Source organism: Schistocerca cancellata, chromosome 3, assembly GCF_023864275.1.
Source record: "Schistocerca cancellata isolate TAMUIC-IGC-003103 chromosome 3, iqSchCanc2.1, whole genome shotgun sequence".
Taxonomy (NCBI): domain Eukaryota; kingdom Metazoa; phylum Arthropoda; class Insecta; order Orthoptera; family Acrididae; genus Schistocerca; species Schistocerca cancellata.
This window is the reverse complement of record NC_064628.1, coordinates 760,867,923-760,888,929: the sequence shown is the minus strand read 5'-3', so window position 1 is coordinate 760,888,929 and position 21,007 is coordinate 760,867,923. Positions and strand designations below refer to the sequence as shown.

General features: G+C 40.8%; 1 protein-coding gene across 2 annotated transcripts in view; it reads left to right on the top strand.

Annotated features, from left to right (window-relative positions):
- The window catches only part of LOC126175787 (transcriptional regulator ATRX homolog), a 483,984-nt gene that overhangs the window by 234,978 nt on the left and 227,999 nt on the right, over positions 1-21,007 (top strand). For both annotated transcript variants that reach the window (XM_049922765.1, XM_049922764.1), the window contains one exon: positions 20,261-20,424. In XM_049922765.1, the coding sequence (XP_049778722.1) occupies positions 20,261-20,424 (164 nt within the window). The remainder of the gene's footprint in view (positions 1-20,260; positions 20,425-21,007) is intronic.

The following is a 21,007-nucleotide window of genomic DNA, read 5'->3' as shown; positions in this document are numbered from 1 at the left end:
GATGACTGCATGTGCACTGCAATCTTTTGCGACAGCTTGTAGGTTGCATACTGTCGTTGCGTGAAAACTGGTTTGTTTCTCCCCAGTAGAGTTCTTTGTTTTTCACTCAATTTTATTATTTTTTTCTGACTGAGTTTCATGTCTATACTGTATAGAATGTCTTGTTGTTTTATTCCCATTTCCTGTGGCAACCCATTTTCTCCTTGGTGCTTTCTTCAAAATTTTCTTATCTGTCTTTCTAAGGTCATCACGTGAATCATTTCAGGTTGGCTTGGGCTTCGTGGTTGTTTGTCACACTTCACCTCGTGCACCAAACACTTAAATAAGTTGCCACCTGAACACTCCTTTTATATATCTGATATTCAACTTGATATTTAACAATTACTATACATTTATTATCTTTAATATTTTGCGTTTTTAGATTTCATGGAGCTCTTTCTTTTGCACCACCCACTCCATGGAACTCCTGTTTCAACCTCAGCAAGTAGGGTCGCCTGACTGCTACCCACTTCCGTACTAGCACTGGATCATTAGCACTGGCATCAGATCCTATGATTCAAACACCTCCCAACAGTGGGGTGCTCACCACTTAATTGACTACTCTGTGATGTACATTTTTTCGCTAACATGTGTATTTAAGGACGTGACACCTCTCGTTCAAGGCACGCGATGTATCACTGTGGTGGTCCATAGCTGTACCTAAACAAACAAAAGCAGGCCCTTTTCAGTGAGTGGGTTGACCAAGAATGACTGGTGAGTCATAGTGTGGCCCGAGCTAGCTGGTGTGTCGATTTCTTATATGAAGTTTAAAGTTACAAAAGTTTTCTAATAAACCAGGAAAAATTCTTCCAATCAACCAGGAGAGAAATGGTGGAGGCTACTTGATGGTCCACTTATTAGTAAGAAATACAGAAATGACTGTCCAATGAGTTGCACATACAGATTTTAGCAGTTAAAATTCTTAAATGAATTGTATGCTGTCATTACAGCTGTATAAGTATAAGACTGTGGCGCAGCGCGCCTCTTATCAGAGCAGAGATATGTGCAGCTATTAGTTGCAACTCAACAGTGCCTCATGTTGCATCCACACCAAGCAATCCATAACTGTGGTCCACTGATTCCAAGCTGCTCAACCACAAGAAAAATTTTTATGATCACATAAATATAATCTTGGTCACCAAGAGTTACAACGGCTCGCAGTAACATGTGAAAACTTGTTACCACATACTCAAGCACAGTTGTGCATAAATGTGTGAAACCAGTAGTCGATAAACTTAAGGAAGCAATAATTAGTGCTAACTGTGTCCCCACGGTAGGGTGTAGGGAGATGTCCTTCTGCATTTTCAGGCTCAGTGACCTGATGTCTGGATTGGAATGCAAATATGTGTATTGCTCACCTAGCGGAATTATTCCAATCAAAGCCCTGAATGTGTAACGTGAGAATGATCAGTAGACAACATTTCTTACTTTGCATGGCAAATTTCTCTTTAAATCAACAATATTAACTGAAAATTTACAAGATGATATTCAATTGCAAGTTCTGTATTGGCTCCATACAAAGTGCAAATACAGACAGGATTCAAATGCAACCATAAATTTTATCCAAGAGGTCTTGTATGGCATCTACATGTCCACACAAAATCCAGAGGTTAGCTTACCTTCACACATAACAGACACAGTCACAAAAGCTCATAAGATAGTGGCTAGCTTTGCTTGTGTAAGGAACTCTTACTAAATTCCTGCTGTGGTTGATGGATAATGCATACCAAACCTACAGGATTGTCGATAGCTTAGTGCTTTAGCAGGGGTTGAAAAAGTTAACACTGTTGCTGTGAGAGCATAGAGGCTATGTTCTACATAGCCACAGCCTTAACCAAAGTGAAATTGTCTGTCACAAAACAAATTAATGGAATAAAGCTGCATTTTGAAGAACACATTTTTGTTCTTAGTTGAGTTCCTCACAGTGGTTTGTAACAGGGTTGAAAATCTTAATAGCAATAGGGTGAATAATATTTAGTCATGCCATTACGAAATTTTCACCAGAGAATTAGTATGTTCCCTCAGTTGTAAAGCAAATAGTGGCTACAGCTATTTATGTAGCTCTCAGTGAACATCGTAGAGCCAGGGACATAACCAGTATGAACAATCCAGGGATGAGCGTCAAAGTGATTTAATTAGCAAGCAGGTACCAGCTTCGAACATTATGTAGAGTGGCATATATTAGGAAGTGCGGCAGTGTTTCCTTCGAAAATTCTTATCCTTACAGTATGTCCTTTCACTTTGTTAATCTTTATTGCAGATGTGAATGTGATTGAAAGGCATTGATATTCCAAATGGGTCATTGCTAAAGAAATTGAACACAATTTAAACTGACAGCATTACCCAAAGGTTACCTTTCAGTTTTATCAGGTCCTGGGCCTCAAGCACAAGGCAGAGCAAGTTGACAGAGCACACTATCTGGCATGCTCTGGTTGGCAGGGCTATGACTGGTGGTCACACCTTAAAATTAATGGTGGCAACAAACTGGTCAGAATCTATGTGGTCCAAGTTGTCATATCAGTCTGAGTAACCCACATACTGTCACACTTGCAGCTTATTGTATTTTATGACAAAACAGTATCAAATTGTTCTAGAGGATGTACCACTGGTGTCGCTATTGTGTGGTGTGTCTCACCATTAAACACTCTACTCTTCATCACTAGTGAAGACAAAATTTACCTTATGCTTAACTTACAAAAACAAGTATCATTTGTCAACAGATTTGTTGCCAAACAGTAATAAATTTGGCTTGTTAAATATGTAAGAGCCTGAACATTACTAGAGGGTTGTAACATGGATTGTTCATGACTTGTAAGAGGTCAACATAACTTTCAAATAATGTGTCATAACCTGCTTCTCAATCAGTTCAAACAATTTCAGTCTTTCTGTGTGATTTTGAAACAGACAGCATTAATGGTGAAACTGTACCAAACAGTACTAGATTGTTGTATAGTATAGTCTACATTGAATTGTGTCATTAACTTTATAAGAACAGACAGTATAACTGCATTGTAAAATGACTTCCAGTACACTGTATGGGTGAGAAACACACATGAAAGTTTAGTTTTATATTACTTTAGAGTGAGTACACGTTTAACAGGTACAGGGTGGAGCAGAGGAAACGCATGTTTTTTGAACCACTAGTACGTGGCAGACTGTCCATACAATGCAGTTTCAGTCACTATGGAGTGTTGGAGCTTAGAGCATCGTGTGTTCGTTGTCAAGCAGTACTTTAGAAACAATGATTCCGTAGTCACAGTGCAACGTCTTTTCCTTCAAAATTATATTAGAGTTCGATGTGTCGAAGTGCAGTGCAGCATTTAGAAGTACTGGATCTTTGATGAAAAAGAAACCACTTGCTCTTCCCCATTCAGTTCGTACTCTGGAAAATGTAGACCTAGTGAGAATAGCAGTTCTTGCTAGTCCGAAACAATCGGCTAGACGACAGGCTGTAGCGTTGGGTATGTCACATTGTTCGCTTCACCGCATCTTACGTGATGATCTTAAGTTTCACCTGTACAAAATAATGATCATCCAACAGCTTAGTGAATGGGATTTTGTGCAGCGTGGATAGTTTTGTTGCATAATGGATGAAATTTTTACAGAAGATGCAGATGCTACATTTTCATGTAGACGGTTACGTCAATGTTCGAAATTGTCGGTGTTGGGTGCCGGGGAACCCACATGAATTACATCGAAGACCTCTCCAAAGTTTAAAAGTAATAGTGTGGCGCTGCATTTCAAAGATATATGTCTGCTTGTGTCTGTATATGTGTGGATGGATATGTGTGTGTGTGCGAGTGTGTACCCGTCCTTTTTTCCCCCTAAGGGAAGTCTTTCCGCTCCCGGGACTGGAATGACTCCTTACCCTCTCCCTTAAAACCCACATCCTTTCGTCTTTCCCTCTCCTTCCCTCTTTCCTGATGAGGCAACAGTTTGTTGCGAAAGCTTGAATTTTGTGTCTATGTTTGTGTTCGTTTACACAAACATACACACATGTTTTCCTTCGTGGAATGTTTCCTTCTATTATAACTATATATACATATATGTGCGCGCGCACACACATATCCATCCACACATATACAGACACAAGTAGACATATTTAAAGACAAAGAGTTTGGGCAGAGATGTCAGTCGAGGCAGAAGTGCAGAGGCAAAGATGTTGTTGAATGGCAGGTGAGGTATGAGTGGCGGCAACTTTAAATTAGCGGAGATTGAGGCCTGGTGGATAACGGGAAGAGAGGATATATTGAAGAGCAAGTTCCCATCTCCGGAGTTCGGATAGGTTGGTGTTGGTGGGAAGTATCCAGATAACCCGGACGGTGTAACACTGCGCCAAGATGTGCTGGCTGTGCACCAAGGCATGTTAAGCCACAGGGTGATCCTCATTACCAACAAACACTGTCTGCCTGTGTCCATTCATGCGAATGGACAGTTTGTTGCTGGTCATTCCCACATAGAATGCATCACAGTGTAGGCAGGTCAGTTGGTAGATCACGTGGGTGCTTTCACACGTGGCTCTGCCTTTGATTGTGTACACCTTCCGGGTTACAGGACTGGAGTAGGTGGTGGTAGGAGGGTGCATGGGACAGGTTTTACACCGGGGGCGGTTACAAGGGTAGGAGCCAGAGGGTAGGGACGGTGGTTTGGGGATTTCATAGGGATGAACTAAGAGGTTACGAAGGTTAGGTGGACGGCGGAAAGACACTCTTGGTGGAGTGGGGAGGATTTCATGAAGGATGGATCTCATTTCATCCTCCACGAGTGAAGACTCGTGTCAAACTCAAGAAGAACTGGTACGATTAGTGGGAGTAACACAACAAGCCATTTCAAAACGTCTCAAGGCTATGAGCATGATTCAGAAAGAAGGAACTTGGGTCCTGTGTGAGCTGACACCAACACGTGTTGAACGACGTTTGTGTGTTTGTGAACAGTCGTTTCAGAGGCATAAACGGAAGGTATTTCTGCATCATGTTGTGACCGGGGATGAAAAATGGGTTCATTGCTACAACCCTAAACGCAAAAAATCGTGGGATATCCCGGCCATGCTTCCACACCGACAGCCAAACTACATATTCACAGCTCCAATATCATGCTCTGCATTTGGTGGGATCGTGTACTATGAGGTGTTATTGAATGCAATTAATGCATTTGAGCAAAGCATTAAAAGACAAATGGCTGCAATACAGCGAGAGGCACGATAAAGTGATTTTGCAGCATGACATCGCTCAACCCCACATTGCAAAAGAAGTCAAAACTTACTTGGAAACGTTAAAATGGGAAGTCTTATTCAACCCGTTGTATTCTCCAGACATTGCTCCCTCTGACTATCACCTGTTTAGATCAATGGCGCATGGCCTGGCTGACCAACACTTCCGATCTCATGATGAAGTCACAAATTGGATCGATTCGTGGATCATTTCAAAAGATGAACAATTTTTTCGACGTGGGGTTCGTACACTGAGAAAGTAGTGGCCAGTGATGGAAAATACTTTCAATGATACATGTGTAACCAATTTGTTTCATTAAAGCCTCAAATGTTGGGAAAAAATGGCGGAAGCAAAGTTGTACACCTTGTACTTCAGTGTGTTCCCCCTTTTAACACTGCTATGCACTTACTGGTTATTTTTTAACTTATGTTAGTGTGGTGATGGTGGTGGTGGTGGTGGTGGTGGTGGTGGTGGTGGGTGGTGGTGGGTGGTGGTGGTGGTGGTGGTGGTGATGATGATGATTGGTATGAGGGGCACTCAACTGCGCGGTTTTCAGCGTCCGTACAAATTCCCAACCATTGCTCAGCCCAGTTTCGTCACTTTCATGAATGATGATGAAATGATGAGGACAATACAAACACCCAGTCATCTCGAGGCAGGGGAAAAATTATGTTAGTGTGGTCTGGTAGGACATTCACTTTCTTTCCTCATCTGAACAGTATCGGTGTAATACAACTGAAATAACTCTTACTACTTGGCTGCCTGTTGTGTAAACAATTACTTTTACTTCAAATATAATTTACAATATCAGTTGCCATTGCTTTAGTTACTGACTCTTAACTCTATGACTTACAATACAGCACTGCACGCTTACGTACTATATGGCAGCGCAAGTAGCTTCCTATGAAGCAAAACCACAAAAGCAATTAACTTAAACTGAAACTGATCCTACCAACCTAACACACTTTCTCTGTGAATAAAAAAAGTCAAACACAAAGTGATTAACTGAATCACAAGAATAACAACTGCAAAACATGATCACTACTCATCATATCTACCAATAAATTATTTTTCGAAATGTCCACAAACCTGACAAGGTAAATATGTTCTCTATAGACAAAACAAAATTAATCACTTGATCTTGGGGTGTAAGAGTGCTTGTTCCTTAAAGCATACCTTGGGCATGGTGGCAATAAATTGTCTTTTTTACTCCTCACTTTTCTTTACCAGGGTTGCCACAGGTTATGGAAATCAGGGGATGTCAGGAAATTTCGAATGTCAGGGAAATCAGGGATATTTAAAAAGGACACTGGAAAAATCTTGTTTTCGTCTCAGTAGATGAAATGGTTTGTTTACTGAGATGTCGTTCATCATCACTGACTGGGTGCAACTGAGTATGTGCACTGCATCCCTACTCCCTCATTCTTACTGCTTCTCCCCTTTCTACCACTCCCCTCAGCTTGCAGTCAGTTCTGCCACCAGCTCTTACCGCTAGCCTAGCAGCTGCCGACGAGAGGCAGGGATGTGTGAGGAGTGGTTTGTTTGGATCTGATTCTCAGAGACTGTTGACACAGTGGCTGGAGACAGCAGTCACATGTTCATGAGTCATGTCTGAGTGATTGTGTTAATGTGTGTGTAATCGTTTTCTGACAAAGGCTATGGCCAGAAATTTAGTTTTGAGAGTTTGATTGTCTTTTTATGTGCCTGTCTGATGAGTTGCTACCTATCCCCATTAGTATTAATTCTCAGAGTATTCATGTAAGTTACCTGATGCAGGGGTTTGATCACCTTGGTCTCATTTCATCAACATGGTGTCTATGACACATGAATAGCTGGCCACACAAGTAGACTTCCATTTCAGGCCAAAACCTCAGGCCATTTCTGTGGGTGTCCCTAACAGATTGGGCCTGCCAATCTGAAGTGGATCATTTCCCACTAATGTGCAGGCCCTGCCTGTCGGATCTAGTCTCACTGATCTGCCTCCAAGCCAGTTCTGTTTGTGTGTGGTGTAATGCGATGGATTTTTGTGGTTTACTCATGCACACAGAACTGCAGTGCTCCTCAGTAGGCCAGAGGCCATGGCAATGGATTTGAGAAATTGCGGCCTTCTCAATGCAAGTACATTGTACAGTGTGGTGTTTTATATACATTTTATTTATTCTAGTATATTTTGGCATTTCAAAAGTACTTTATATATTAGAAAGTATGGTCGATAAGAAGAAGAAAATTGTGGCAGTTGCTGACAGTTTGTGTGCTATGTACTCATGTATTTCTTGAAAGAGAAATCACACAATACCTGTAAAATAATAGACATAACACAGTGGGTAATAACCAACAATAACAAACATAGTAGAACCAACATTTTATTGGCAGTCACCTATTGTGTTTGTTTATACAACTCTTCCCCGCCTTATACATTTCTTTCACTGAAATCAGTGAAGGTATTTTAAATCTGTCTTGTGACTCCAACGAAATGCATATTTTTACCACCAAATGTGTTTAGTGTTGCTGAAATAAAATAACATAAGTGGTCTTAGTGAAACATGTATACCGTTCATCTGGCTTTCTCCATCTAAAAACAGTTCATTACAAAAGATGTTGAAATTAGTACTTAAGATTTTTGCTCACATGTTTAGAAACACAGAAGCCCTTACATTTTTTTGTCAACTTATATCTTTACTTACTCTTGAGATCTCAAAATTTGTCAGGGAAAAATGTTAAAACTTGTCTAGAGATCAGGGAAATATTAGGGAATTTCATTTGGGGAAACTTGTGGCAACCTTGCCTTACTCTAGTGAAGGACATTTGGAGGAGGATTTGGCAGTATCGTAGGGGCAGCACAGCTGGGCCAGTTTACAACTTTAACTGATCGAAGTGTACTCTAAGGCATGATCAGACAATTCTACCTCTACATTCACAAGAGAAGTTCCTCATATGACAGGAAATGGGTTCTTGTACTGAGGCATGAAATTCTTTGTCTTTCCTTTCTTGACCACAGGATTTTGAAGCAGAACAAGGTCTTCAGGTTTGTACTAGGGAAGTGTAGCCCACTTGTTGCTAAGTCATTGTTTCTTCTAAGTAGTATTGGAATTATTTTGTTTAACCTTCACTTCAGCCATATCAACACTGGATGGTAACTTATTGTGTTTGAATGGAGACACCATGATTCTTCCGTAAACTGCCTCACAGGTCATATACCCATTTGAGTCATTATACAACTGTTGTATGCTGATGCTACATAAGCAGTGTACCAGCCCCTATCTGAGTGTGATATGTTGACTTAGTAGGACAGCATTTGAACAATTGTCTGATGGACACATTTGATATGACATTTCAAATGAAAAGTTGTGGTTTGTCATTTTTTGATTCATAGTAATTTGCATACATGTGTGAACAGGACAGACATGAAATTAGTTCCTTCATCGGTCGAGGTAGTGCTAGGACTTCCATATGACAGAATTAAAGGAGTGGCAAAGGCACATGGAACAGTGTCTGCAGTCATGTGCACAAGAGGTATTAGAATTTGTGTTCTGGAATAGTGTTCAGTGATGGATAAGCTGTATTTATTGTTTTGTTTGCTTTGTGGGAATGGGCCAGTGATATCCAAAGGGACAATTTGAAATGATATAGCCACTTCCTCGTTTGCAAGGGAGTTTTGGTCTTTGGTTTGTGTGTGTGTGTGTGTGTGTGTGTGTGTGTGTGTGTGTGTGTGGAGGGGGTGGGGGTGGGGGAGGGTTGCCCTGTGAACATAATAAAGACAATTCTGTGTATATTTCTGAACATCAGTCTGTCAAATATTCCACCAGAAGCGGTAAGCTGTCCTAGCATTTGTGGCACAATGTCCATTATGGCATGCTTGGAAACTGTCTTGACACTGTGCTATAATGCGCTGTTGCAACTTTTTAGGCATTGCTACTCTGTTACCCAGAGGTGTCACACGATATAAGATACCACTTTCTGTGACGAAATATGGGAAGGAAGCATACTAGTGGCTATCTACATCTCGCCTGTGCTGCTTTTAGTTTTTGTATTGAAGCATCGCCAGCCTGAACAAGCCTAACATTACAGCTTAGTGCATCAGTGTTCTAGTGTAAAAGGTCTGGATTTTGGCATACATCATAGCCGTATTCTGATAATTTCAGTGCCCATTGAGTTAAGCGACTACTGCTGTCCTTTAAGCTCAACAACCACACAATGGCAGCATGTCAATGACCACAGCAAATTTTCACTCATACTGAACTAGTTACCTCCAAAATCAAAGGCTAAAAACTCTTTTTTTCTGTAGTGTTATAATTTTTCACTGCTGGTTCCATCTGCATGGAAGCATAACCTGTAAATCTTTGTTCACCTTCATATTCCTGACTGAGGACATCTTCAATAGCGTAATCCAAGGTGTCAGTGGAAAGAATAAAAGGTTTCTTAAAACCTGCATAGATCAGCAAAGGTGAACTTGTCTAAACATTCTTAATTTTTCCCACAGCCGCTTCACACTCCTCTGTTCATTCAAACATAACAGCTTTCTTCGACAATTTTGTTAACATTTTAGCTACCATAAGATAATCCTCCACAGAAAGGTGATAATAATTGGCAATACCAAAGAAAGATTGCAACTCTTTAATGTTAGTGGGAAGTAGGAAATTCTCAATTACTCTGTCTGCACTAATAATGTGTTCCTAATACTGAACCTGTGATTTTGTGAAAGAACATTTCTCTATTTTGAAGTTTAAACATGCACTTTACGAACCTGATAACACACTTTTTTAATCTCTCTACATGTTCCTCAATTGTTCTTCAAAACATTATATCATCTAAGTATGCAATACATATAATGGGTTTCAGACCTCCAAACAGTAGGTCAGCGAATCTTTGGAAAGTGGTAGGTGCATTCCTTTGACCAAAGGGCATGCGTAAAAACTCAGAGTGTTTAAGGAACCAAATAAGCAGTCTTTGGTCTATGTTGTGGTGCGATCGGAATTTGATGGTAACCAGAATGCCTGTCAAGGGTGGTAAAATACCTAAAATACTCTTATCTGTCCAATGTTTCATCGATACGGGGTAAAGGGTAAGTATCAGGGGTCATGCCCTTATTTACTGCTCACTTGTCGATGCACAGATGATAGGTTTTCCCCCCATTGATTGACTTTTTAGGTACACGATCATTGGTGATGACCATGGGCTTTGTAGAAGGTTACATTATCCCTGCAGCCACCTTTTGTTCAGTGGTATCCTCAACAATGGATTGTAGGTGAAATGGTAGTCTGTATGGTTTCTTTGCAAACAGTCTAGTGTTTTCTGTGGGAAATTCATTCTGTACGAGGTCAGTTGCTGGCAGATACTGCCATTCCTCGAATAATCGTGCATATTCCTCCAGAACTGGATACAAAAGACTCAGGCGAGTTGGTAACTTCTGATACAACTGATTTCTAAGTAAGGGTTTGGTGGCAGCGGCGGCAGCAGAGCCTGCCCCTCCTTTGTTTCCCAACTCTGTTGTCTCATTTTCCAGAGTATTCTGCTGTGAATAACTTTGCCTCTGATTTTATGGGCAGCTGTCGTTTGTGTTATATGACATTTTGCACAACACAGTGCACAGCAGTGCTCATCTGTGTAGTTCAGTTATCCGCACCATTGGCATTCACAAAAACATTGTACGCCTCGTTGTTTCCCACAGGGGTTGAAACGAATTGACGAACTTCATGCAACAGACTCAATCTCATGGCTTCTTGTAATGATGTGGGGAAAGCCATTTTAACTTCAGTCCCAGTCTGCAGGTTTATTCTGCAAATAAATACATCAATAACTTTTGTCTCGGCCTCTTCAGTTAGTACCTCACTTCACAATGCATCTTTCCCCAGTGCATACGTACTACAGTATATGGTTTGTGTCCGATCTGTGAAAGCCTCAAAATCTCCACCATTCTTCTGGCATAAAGTGGACAAAAGGTCTCTGTAATACTAATATTTTCTTGTCAGAGTAGTACTCTGCTAATTCCTTTGCCAGGTCATCAAATGTATACTTAGCAGGATGTTATTGTGAGGAGGAGCAAGAGCGTACTACATCTCAGAAATTTTGCAGGAATGTGGTAACATTCTGGCCAAGTTCTCCTGAAAAGGATGAAGCAAAAGAGACTGCATGAAGGGTGCTAACAACATTCGGTATGTAAGTTGCTGTATCCAGAGCAGAAGCCCTAGAAGTGCTTGTCGTAGATTGACTTGATGCCTGCTTAGTTTTCTTTTCGTCTTGATGTGATAGATCAGTTACCTATTTCTGCACATGTAACTTTTGCAGAATTAATGTGCTTTTGAAGTAGAGCCGCATTATTTACCTGGACATTTCCAGCAGCAGCTGCATCCTGTCATCTGTGGGAGTGTTTATCAGGCATGGTTATAAATTCTACAGCCACAATTTGTAAAGACAGGAAGACTTTAACAAGAGAGAAAAGGTCCCCATGTGTAAATGAACATTAAAAACCAACAGTGACAGGCTCCAGTGATGGTAGCTTGCAGAAAGATGGCAGCAAAAAGTAAGCATGCGTGGCAGTCAGACTTAATTTAACTTTTCCATTGTCAGTTGAAGTAGCACGAAGACAGCAGTGTTGGTGGGGTCTGCGGCATGGTGTGGTGCATCAGTGGCAATGAGATGGTGACATTGGCATTTGCATGGACTCGGAGCGGTATGGCAGCGAGTCTTGGTCGGACGTGCAGCAGTGAGGCAGACGGTTAATGCCAGACTGCCACCTGTGTTGATGTTTAGACAGTGTGGCAGCAAGGTGGTCCATAGAGCACACCCATGTGGCAAAAAGTCCAGTCCAATCCAATGTAGGCAGGTTATAGGCTAACAATGTAAGGCCAGCTCTCCCATAGAATTAATATGCGGCAACTATCCACAAGGGAGTGGGCTCTGATCCTGTGGCTGACACCATTTGTGGACAGACGGACCAACACCAGGACTTAGGAAGGGTATGCGGATCCAGGAGTGTCAGGGAATTTATTGAAAAGACAAAACCAGAAGTGTTTTACATCACTGAGTGCAGTTTATTGTTCCATCTCCTGCTATTAAGGGATACAGAAAAATACAAACTGCAGTGTGGCAGGTGCAGCCACATATTACCCAGAAAGAGTAGCAGGAGAACACATCTGGCACGGACAAGAACGCTTCCCAGTGATACCACCATGCTCTCGACATCGTGCTCTGCATCCCCCACATGACAGTTTCCAGCCCTCTGATTGATGCATCCCTCTGTCAGCAACACTTTGCAACAGCATCACCTGTCAGCAGTATCTAATGTGGGAATGCTGTTCATGTGGGCTGAATGTGGGTAAATGCATTATGTAGAAGTGTCCAGTATTGCTCCAACCCAGGTCCAACCGTAGCTTGAGTGCAGGATGCAGTGGACTATGCCAGAAGTCCAAAGGAATAAATGAAATAAAACATTTTTAAATTCCACGAAACCTTTCAATAACTTTTTTCACTCAGTCTGAATGCTCACTACACACATTTCCTCAGTGCACTTTTCTATACTAAAGTTGATAAGTTTGTAAGTTAGTTAAAATCTGGGGTGATGTTCTGAATGAAGCTGCTTAAAAAGATGCTTCAGCCAGAGTCAGAGGCAGTGAGGTCGCGAGAGCTTGACCTCTGGTGGTGTGGTTGCACGGTGACCGCCGTCGGGGACAGCAAGCAAAAGAGTCATCTCCCATGTAGCTGTCAGTGGCACACTGAGTGTGGTGGATGAAGAACACATTGATACCATGCCCCCCCCCCCCCCCCCAAAAAAAAAAAAAAAAAGTGGAAAAATAGGATGTGTAGATAAAACACCATTTTGTGTGTGTGTAATTCTCATTATGTTCAATAAAGAATTGTTGAAGAAAAAAAATGTGGTGCTGTACTTTCGGGGCAACCCTTGTACAACCCTGCTCACAAGAAAAAAGAAAGAGCTTTACGATTCCCCTGACATTTGTATGCAGCCAGATTTACTCAAGCTGCAAACAGTACTCTGTCCATTCCATTTCTGTTGCATCAAAAGAGCAGGGAGGCTGGAGAAGGCAGCATCTGGCCACTGGCATTCTGTGCTTTAGTCATTGTCATTTGATTTGAACGCTGTGCTTCAGTCAGTCTTCCAATAGGTGTGAGCAAATAGGTGAGAGCAAATAGGTGATTTGTTGGCTCTGAAACAAAAAAAGAGGAATGATTGATTGTTGTCAGAAGTTGCCATTGCATACACAAATAGTTCCACGTGAAAATTATGAAAGTTTAACTGATTGCCTACCACTGCCAGGGGAGAAAAAACCAGACTCATTTCAATAGACCAAAAAAATTAAACATGTCACCAGTAGGTGGATAAACCAAACATGTCGCCAACATATGTCTGCTGTATTGGTAATTGAGATGGTTAGTAAATGCACTCAGATAGCTACAAAAAGATAATGCATTAATACGTTTGTTTAATTTATGTACGTTTAATAATTGAGATATATATAACTTTGAAGACCTGTAGATATCTCTGCAGTGCGAAATTATGTGCAGTGAGAGCAATGTTCTTGACAGTATCAAATAGTCCTGTATGCTGAAACTATCGGATAGGACAGTAACACATAGTAATGTTTAGTTGTGTTGCGCCATGTATTTCCCTCACTGCCATCTTTCACTACTAATGTTGATAAGTCTATACACTAAGGAGACAAAAGTCATGAAATAGTGATACGCACATGCACAAATGGTGGTAGTATCGTGTACATAGGGTATAAGAGAAAACTGCACTGGCAGAGCAGTCATTTGTTGTCAGATGATTCATGAGAAAAAGTTTCCGACATGATTACGGCCACACAATGGGAATTAACAGACTTGGAACGTGGAATGGTAATTCGAGCTAGACGGATTGGACATTCCATTTTAGATATCTTCAGGGAATTCAGTATTTTGAGATACACAATGTTAAAAGTGTGCTGAGAATAGGAGATTTTAGACATTACCTCTTACCACAGACAGCACAGTGGCTGAGCACCATCACTTACTGACCGAGAGCAGCAGCTTTTGTGTAGAGTTGTTAGTGCTGACAGACAAGCAACACCGTGAGATATAACTGCAGAAATTAATATGGGATGTACGATGAATGTATCCATTAGGACAGTGTGGTGAAATTGTTGCTGATTGGGCTATGGCAGCAGATGACCGAATTGAGTGCCTTTGCTAATGGCATGACATTGCTGCAGTGCCTCTCCTGGGCCCGTGACCTTATCGGTTGGACCCTAAATTGCCTGGGAAACAGAGGCCTGGTCAGACAAGCCCCAATTTCAGTTGGTAGCTGATGGTAGGATTCAAGTGTAGCACATACCCAATGAAGCCTTGGAACCAATTTGTTAACAACACACCGTGCAAGTTGGTGATGGCTCCATAATGATGCAGGCTGTGTTTACATGGTATGGACTGTGTCCTTTGGTATAACTGAACTCATCATAAACTGGAAATGATTATGTTCGGCTACTTGAAGGCTATTGGCAGCCATTCGTGGACTTAATGTCCCCAAACAGTGATGTCATGTCACCAGACAACAACTGCTTGTGATTGGTTTGAAGAATATTGAGTTGCTGCACTACACAAGGCAAAAGAAGGTCCAACATGACACTGTGAGGTATCCCATGACTTTTGTCACCTCAGCGTAAATTCACTGAAGTATGGGTTCAAATTCTGAGCGAGGCTGCTTAAAAAGATGCGATGACCAGTTAGAGTTGCAGGCAGTGAGGTCGTGAGAACTCTGCATCCTCTGATGGCATGTATGTGTGGCGCCCTCCCATTGGAGACAGGGAGAAATTTAAGAGCGAGATTGCCGGGCGGCACCTAGCAGGGAGTTTTGAAGTGTTATCTCTTGCATAGCTGTGAGCATCACATGCAGTCAATGAAATCGCTATTGATACCACAAATACATAATTGGTGATGGGTCATTAAACCACAATCTTCCTTATTTAAACATAAGTGTCAGCTGTTCAAGATAGGTACTTATACATTCATCTTTTGCTGTTCCTCCCTCTATTCACATCACAACCACCATGTTCCCTCCACCTACCTCGCCAAGACCACTATTCAACTTCCTCATTCAACTGGAAGAGAAAGTAACCATGTGCGTGAGAGCTTTCCCTCTTCCATGCACACCCGTGTGTGTGTGTGTGTGTGTGTGTGTGTGTGTGTGTGTGTGTGTGTGTTTGTTTGTTTGTTTGTTTTATGGAGGTTTGATTTTGTTGAAGATTTAGCACTTCTTCCAGGATAGAAACATTTGAATTTCATATGTTTGAATTTCATATGAAATTGATATTTTTGGGGTACACACATTCATTCCTGGTGGGTAATGGCATGGCAAGCGGAATGGCAAGCGGAATAGCATCTGGCAACTATTTAAACTAACCATGCCACATCCATTTCGCAAACTCTCCAACCATACACCGATGCGGGACAAAAGCACAAGCAGAAAAAGGAGACATGGAACACACAACAGAGGGGCAAACGTATTGTGAAGTTTTAACTCTCATTTTTCTCATTTTATCTCATTTTTCTACATTCCTTACTATGAGCAGTGTTTCAAATAAGTCATGAAACAGGTTGGTTTTATTCAGGATTCCAACACATCATATTGTTTCCCAGTCTTTTTGCTACAAAGCCATATGTTTCAACATAACCTCTGTTAAATGTAATGACATTGCACCACCTTACTGGGAGGGTCTGTATGCCCACGTGGTACCACTCTCCTGGTTGACCTCAAAATCAACATTTTGGTGCATAATATAACGTCCCCATCATCCACATATTGTTTCCTGCGGAATGCTTCCTTCATTGGGCCAAAGAAATTGAAGTCAGAAGGTGTGAAATCCGGGCTATAGGGTGGATGTGGAAGAACAGTTCAATGAAATTTTGTGGGTCCTCGACTTGTCATGGAGAAGGAGAAGGAGAAGTTTGTTTGCATTTGTGGCAATGAACACATTGAAGCTGTTTCATCAATTTCCTGAGGGCAGCACAATACAGTTCAGAGTTGACCATTGCACCGTGGAGAGTAGCACAATACATTTCAGAATTGACCATTGCACCATGGAGTGGACATTGTACAGAATAATCCCGTGGAGTTTAAAGGCTGCCATTTTGAAGGTTACGTATAGTGCTGCAGACATAACACCCCTTGTAAAATCCAAGGAAATAGAAGCCTCCAATAATCTCCACTGACTTTACCAGCTGAGGGTGTGACTTTGAACTTTTCTTCCGAGAAGGTGGTGAGGTGGTGTGGCGTCACTCCATGGATTGCTGTTTTGTTTCTGGTTCAAAGTAATGAACCCATGTTTTGTCGCCTGTGATGATGTTCGACAAAAAATTGTCCCAATCACCATCACAGTGCGCAAGCAGTTCCGCACAGATGGTCCTTCATTGCTCTTTATCATCTTCTGTTAGCTGGCAAGGAACCCTGCGGGCACATCGCTTCAAGCATCCTCTGGTGAATTAGTATGTCGCCGCTACTAGCTGAGAGGTCCAGTTGTGCAGTGAGGTGTTTGACTGTGAACCGTTGATCACTTTGAATGAGAGTATCCACACAGTCTGACATTGCAGGGGGTCACAGCTGTGTGTGGTCGGCTGGCACATGGGAGATCAGACGTGTATGCATGAGCTTGTTGAAGTAATGACAGACTAACCATATGTAAGTTCACTGCCAGGTCTCCATAGACATTCTGCAGGGGCCTGCAAATGTCTGCAATGCTCTGGTTTTCCGCCATAAGAAACTCAATGACAGCTCCCTGCTTGGAGTTACAGACACCATTTTGAAGACTACATATAGTCCTGCAGGCATAACGCCCTTTGTACGATCTGAGAAAATAGAACCCTCTAATAATACAAAATAAAACACTTTAGTAGCGCAAAGTAAAGAGTCAATCAGTATCATTCTCGTATATTACCAACTGCTTCACTCTGCTGTGTTATTAGTGATGACAGAATAGATGAGAGCTTGTTGGCTGCTAACATAATCAATTCAGTTGATGTAAAACTGGTGTGCATCATGTCCAGTAAGTAACAGTGTGAGATTTTTGTAATCATTATCATAAGTAATTTTATGTCCCGTATTCTGACTTCTCTGTAGCACCAGATTAGATACAAATATGCAATTTGCTGCTGAATGAAAACTTACATAATACATTTATAAGATGAGGTTTTTCCTAAATTCATCATTTGAAAAAATATAAGGATTTGTATGTTTGCAGATAAAAATTTTGGTTGCTGAGGTTAACAAGGGGTCATCACATGAAGGTTTGGTAGTTAAGGTCATGCACAGATTTAATTTGGTGATCGTGGAAGGGTGAGATGAGAAGAGATTCAGTGGCACCAACTTGGCTGTATATGGTAAGGCTGGTGGCTAGCAAATTTTGTTGTCCTGCCAACCACAAAAATGCATCCCATGTAACTTGCTCTTCTCTTTTTATCAACTTTTTAAACTGCAATTCACCTCCATCTATAAGCTCTCAGAACTGAGCTTGCTTTACAAATGGAGAAATACTCAACAATAGCACACATTTTTCTGGGTGAATTAATTTAACACCAATATGTTCAAACAGAACACTCAAAATGTGGCAGAGTAGGTGACATGCAAGATTCAACAATGGCATTAGAGCAGCTATTGCTTGACAACAATGTTGTTTTTTGAGTTTGGCAACAAATTATGAAGTGCATTGTTAACTCAGGTTGCTCAGATTTCTACTGATTCAGCACTAGGGAGCCGAGAGGATAGCATACTGTTGTCATTCAGTTTGCTTAGTGCTGTAAGGACAGTAGATCATAGCAATTGACAATGGATGTAATTCACAGCCGTAACTGTTGTTAAACATAATCCTAAGAGTTTGCAGTTCACAGTTTGCTCATGCAGAGAGTATGTCAGTAATTTTAAGATAATGGTTACTCATTGAGCAGAGAAGCGAATATACATGTGAGGAGGTGTCAAAAAGTAATGAAAATTATTGTTTTTCTTAAAGTATCTTTATTTATTCCACAACATCAGCTTTATCCCCTTCAAAGTAATCCCCCCAGATACAACACACTTGTGCCAGCACTTTTTCCAGTCTTGGGTGCACTTTTGGGACTAATTTTTTGTTATGGTGTTCAGCTTCTTCAGGAATTCTGTTTTTATCTCAACAGTGGTGGCAAAATGATGCCCTTTCGTGATTGTCTTCAGTCTCGGGAATAGAAAACAGTCACGGGGCCATTTCTGGCAAGTATGGTGGCTGGAGAAACATTATGTTGTTGTGTCCTTCTTCTTCTTCTTCTTCTTCTTCTTTTCTTTTCTTTTCCCTTCCAAAAACTACAAAAAGTATTGAGGTGTGAGCAGGAACATTATTGCAGTGCAATTTCCATGAGTTTTTTTTTTGCAACAATTCTGGTAATTTTCTTCAGATTGCTTCATGCAAACAGCACATAACTTCCAGGCAGTATTCTTTATTGACCATAAGGCAGGAACTAGTGATGCACTGCCCTTTATAATGTAAAAAAACAGTGTGAAGAACCTTTCCATGAGATTTAACTTGTGAAATTTTTTTGTCTTGGCTCTTCAGTCAGTTTCCATTGGGACAATTGGGCCTTTGGTTTGATGTTGTACCTGTATACCTATGTTTTCTCCTCTGTGATAACCTTCTATAGAAGTTCCAGATCACTGTCGATTTCTTTCAGCAATTCCTGCCTACGCGACTTTGTTTGTGGTCGAAATTCAACAATTTCAGAACAAACCTCACTGCTGAAGGTTTTCTGCTCAAAACATATGAGAAAACTGATTGGCATGAGCCAGAAGAATGCCGGCATCATCAGCAACCTCTCTGATGGTGATTTGTCGATTTTCCAGATGCATTTTTCTTTACTTCTTCTACATTCTCTGATGTGCTAGGGCGTCCAGGGTGGTGATTGTCTTGAACGTCTTCTCAACCCTCCTTGAAACATTTATACCACTCATAAACTCTTGTGCTGCTCACAATAGATTTGGCAAAATCCTCAATAAACATTTTGAATACTGTACTGCACTTCATTCCATTTTTCAAGCAAAATTTAATGCAAATTCTTTGATCAGTCTTTTTTGAAAGTAAAAATTTGAAAACTTGAAGATGTGTAATGTTAGGTGCATGTGTACCAACAAGTAAAAAAAAAATCCTGTTACTTTCTGACATGCCTCGTACATGGCATCAGATGAAAAATAAATTAAGGATTGCCAGAGCTGCATACCACACTTTCAGGAGACCAAATCAGGGAAGGTTTTTTGAATTTGCAGCAGGTAGATCAGTATGTGTGAGAGAAATGCATTTTAGACTTCCTGATTGCTAAAGAAACCATTCAAATGAAGGCACTGTAGATAAAGAGCAATTTTCATAGAATTCAAATTAAGCACAAGGGGGTCCACGACAGTGATGAAAAGATAGGGATTTACATTATGAAGCAAAACGACAGTAGCGCAGCAGCTTCACTCAGCATTTGAGAAAAACATCTTGAGCATCAGCATCACATAATTTGTCTAAGAAAATACCACAGTTGTTTACAGTACAGTAGATACTGCTAACTTGTAAGACAAATCTTAAGATACTGTATATCAGTGAAACAGTGTGTGCCGGCTGCGGTGGTCTAGTGGATCTAGGCACTCAGTCCGGAACCGCGCGACTGCTACGGTCGCAGGTTCGAATCCTACCTCGGGCATGGATGTGTGTGATATCCTTAGGTTAGTTAGGTTTAAGTAGTTCTAAGTTCTAGGGGCCTGATGACCACAGATGTTAAGTCCCATAGTGCTCAGAGCCATTTTTTGAAACAGTGTGTGAATTTGATTTGGAATAGGTTAAAAATAAAAATATTTGAACGTGCGTCATTGAAAAAGGGCTCATTTTATATATTCAGGATTTCCTTTTAGTCAGGCAAATTCGGTTGCTTGCCTTGTCTTGTTAGTGTTACAGCATACCAAAGCGTGAATGAGTAGACTCAATGTATTGTCTCTGCAATAATTTTTGGTCCTGCACTTTCAGGTTGTTGCTTTGGTGCACACAGTTTTGTGTAACTCTGCTACTTCTGTGAAGACAGTTCTTGTCATATGCCCATACAGCACAATCAAGAACTGGGTGAATGAGTTTCAGATTTGGCTAAAGGATCTGCCTGATAGTGATGAGATAGAAGTGTACGAACTTACCAAGTAAGTACGTTATTTTCTGAAATATTATTTGTTATTTTCTTCAAATGTCCATTGTAGCTACATTGATTAACATAGAACTGTTGTCACTTTGATTAACTGGAGCTACTGTTGCATAAAAGCTTTTGATTTTCAGTTAGTTTTGACCTGCAGGCCATTAAATGCTCAATTATTTATTACAACAGTAGTCATGTTGTGACCTTGTGAACCTAGGTGCCAAAACTAGTCATGAAAATAAATGTTTTTATAGAAGTGAACCTGTCATTCAGTCAAATATCAGTATTTACTTTACTGGATCTTGTGGGCTAGACCGATGCTATGATATAAGACCAAAAACTAGGTATTTCAGAATTCATAAACATAGTTTCTCATGCCCTCTTTTGTTTTATATTGCTCATTGCTGTAGTCATTGTGATAACACTTATAAATTCAACATCAGTAGTAATAATCTGGAACATCAGTGTCAATGCTTAACTTTTCTATTCTTTCAAAACACTGTTAATAACATTTGAATGTGAGAGATTGTGACAGAGAAGAAAATATTGAAAAAGGGATATGATTTTTTTAAAGAGAGACAAGGTAAACT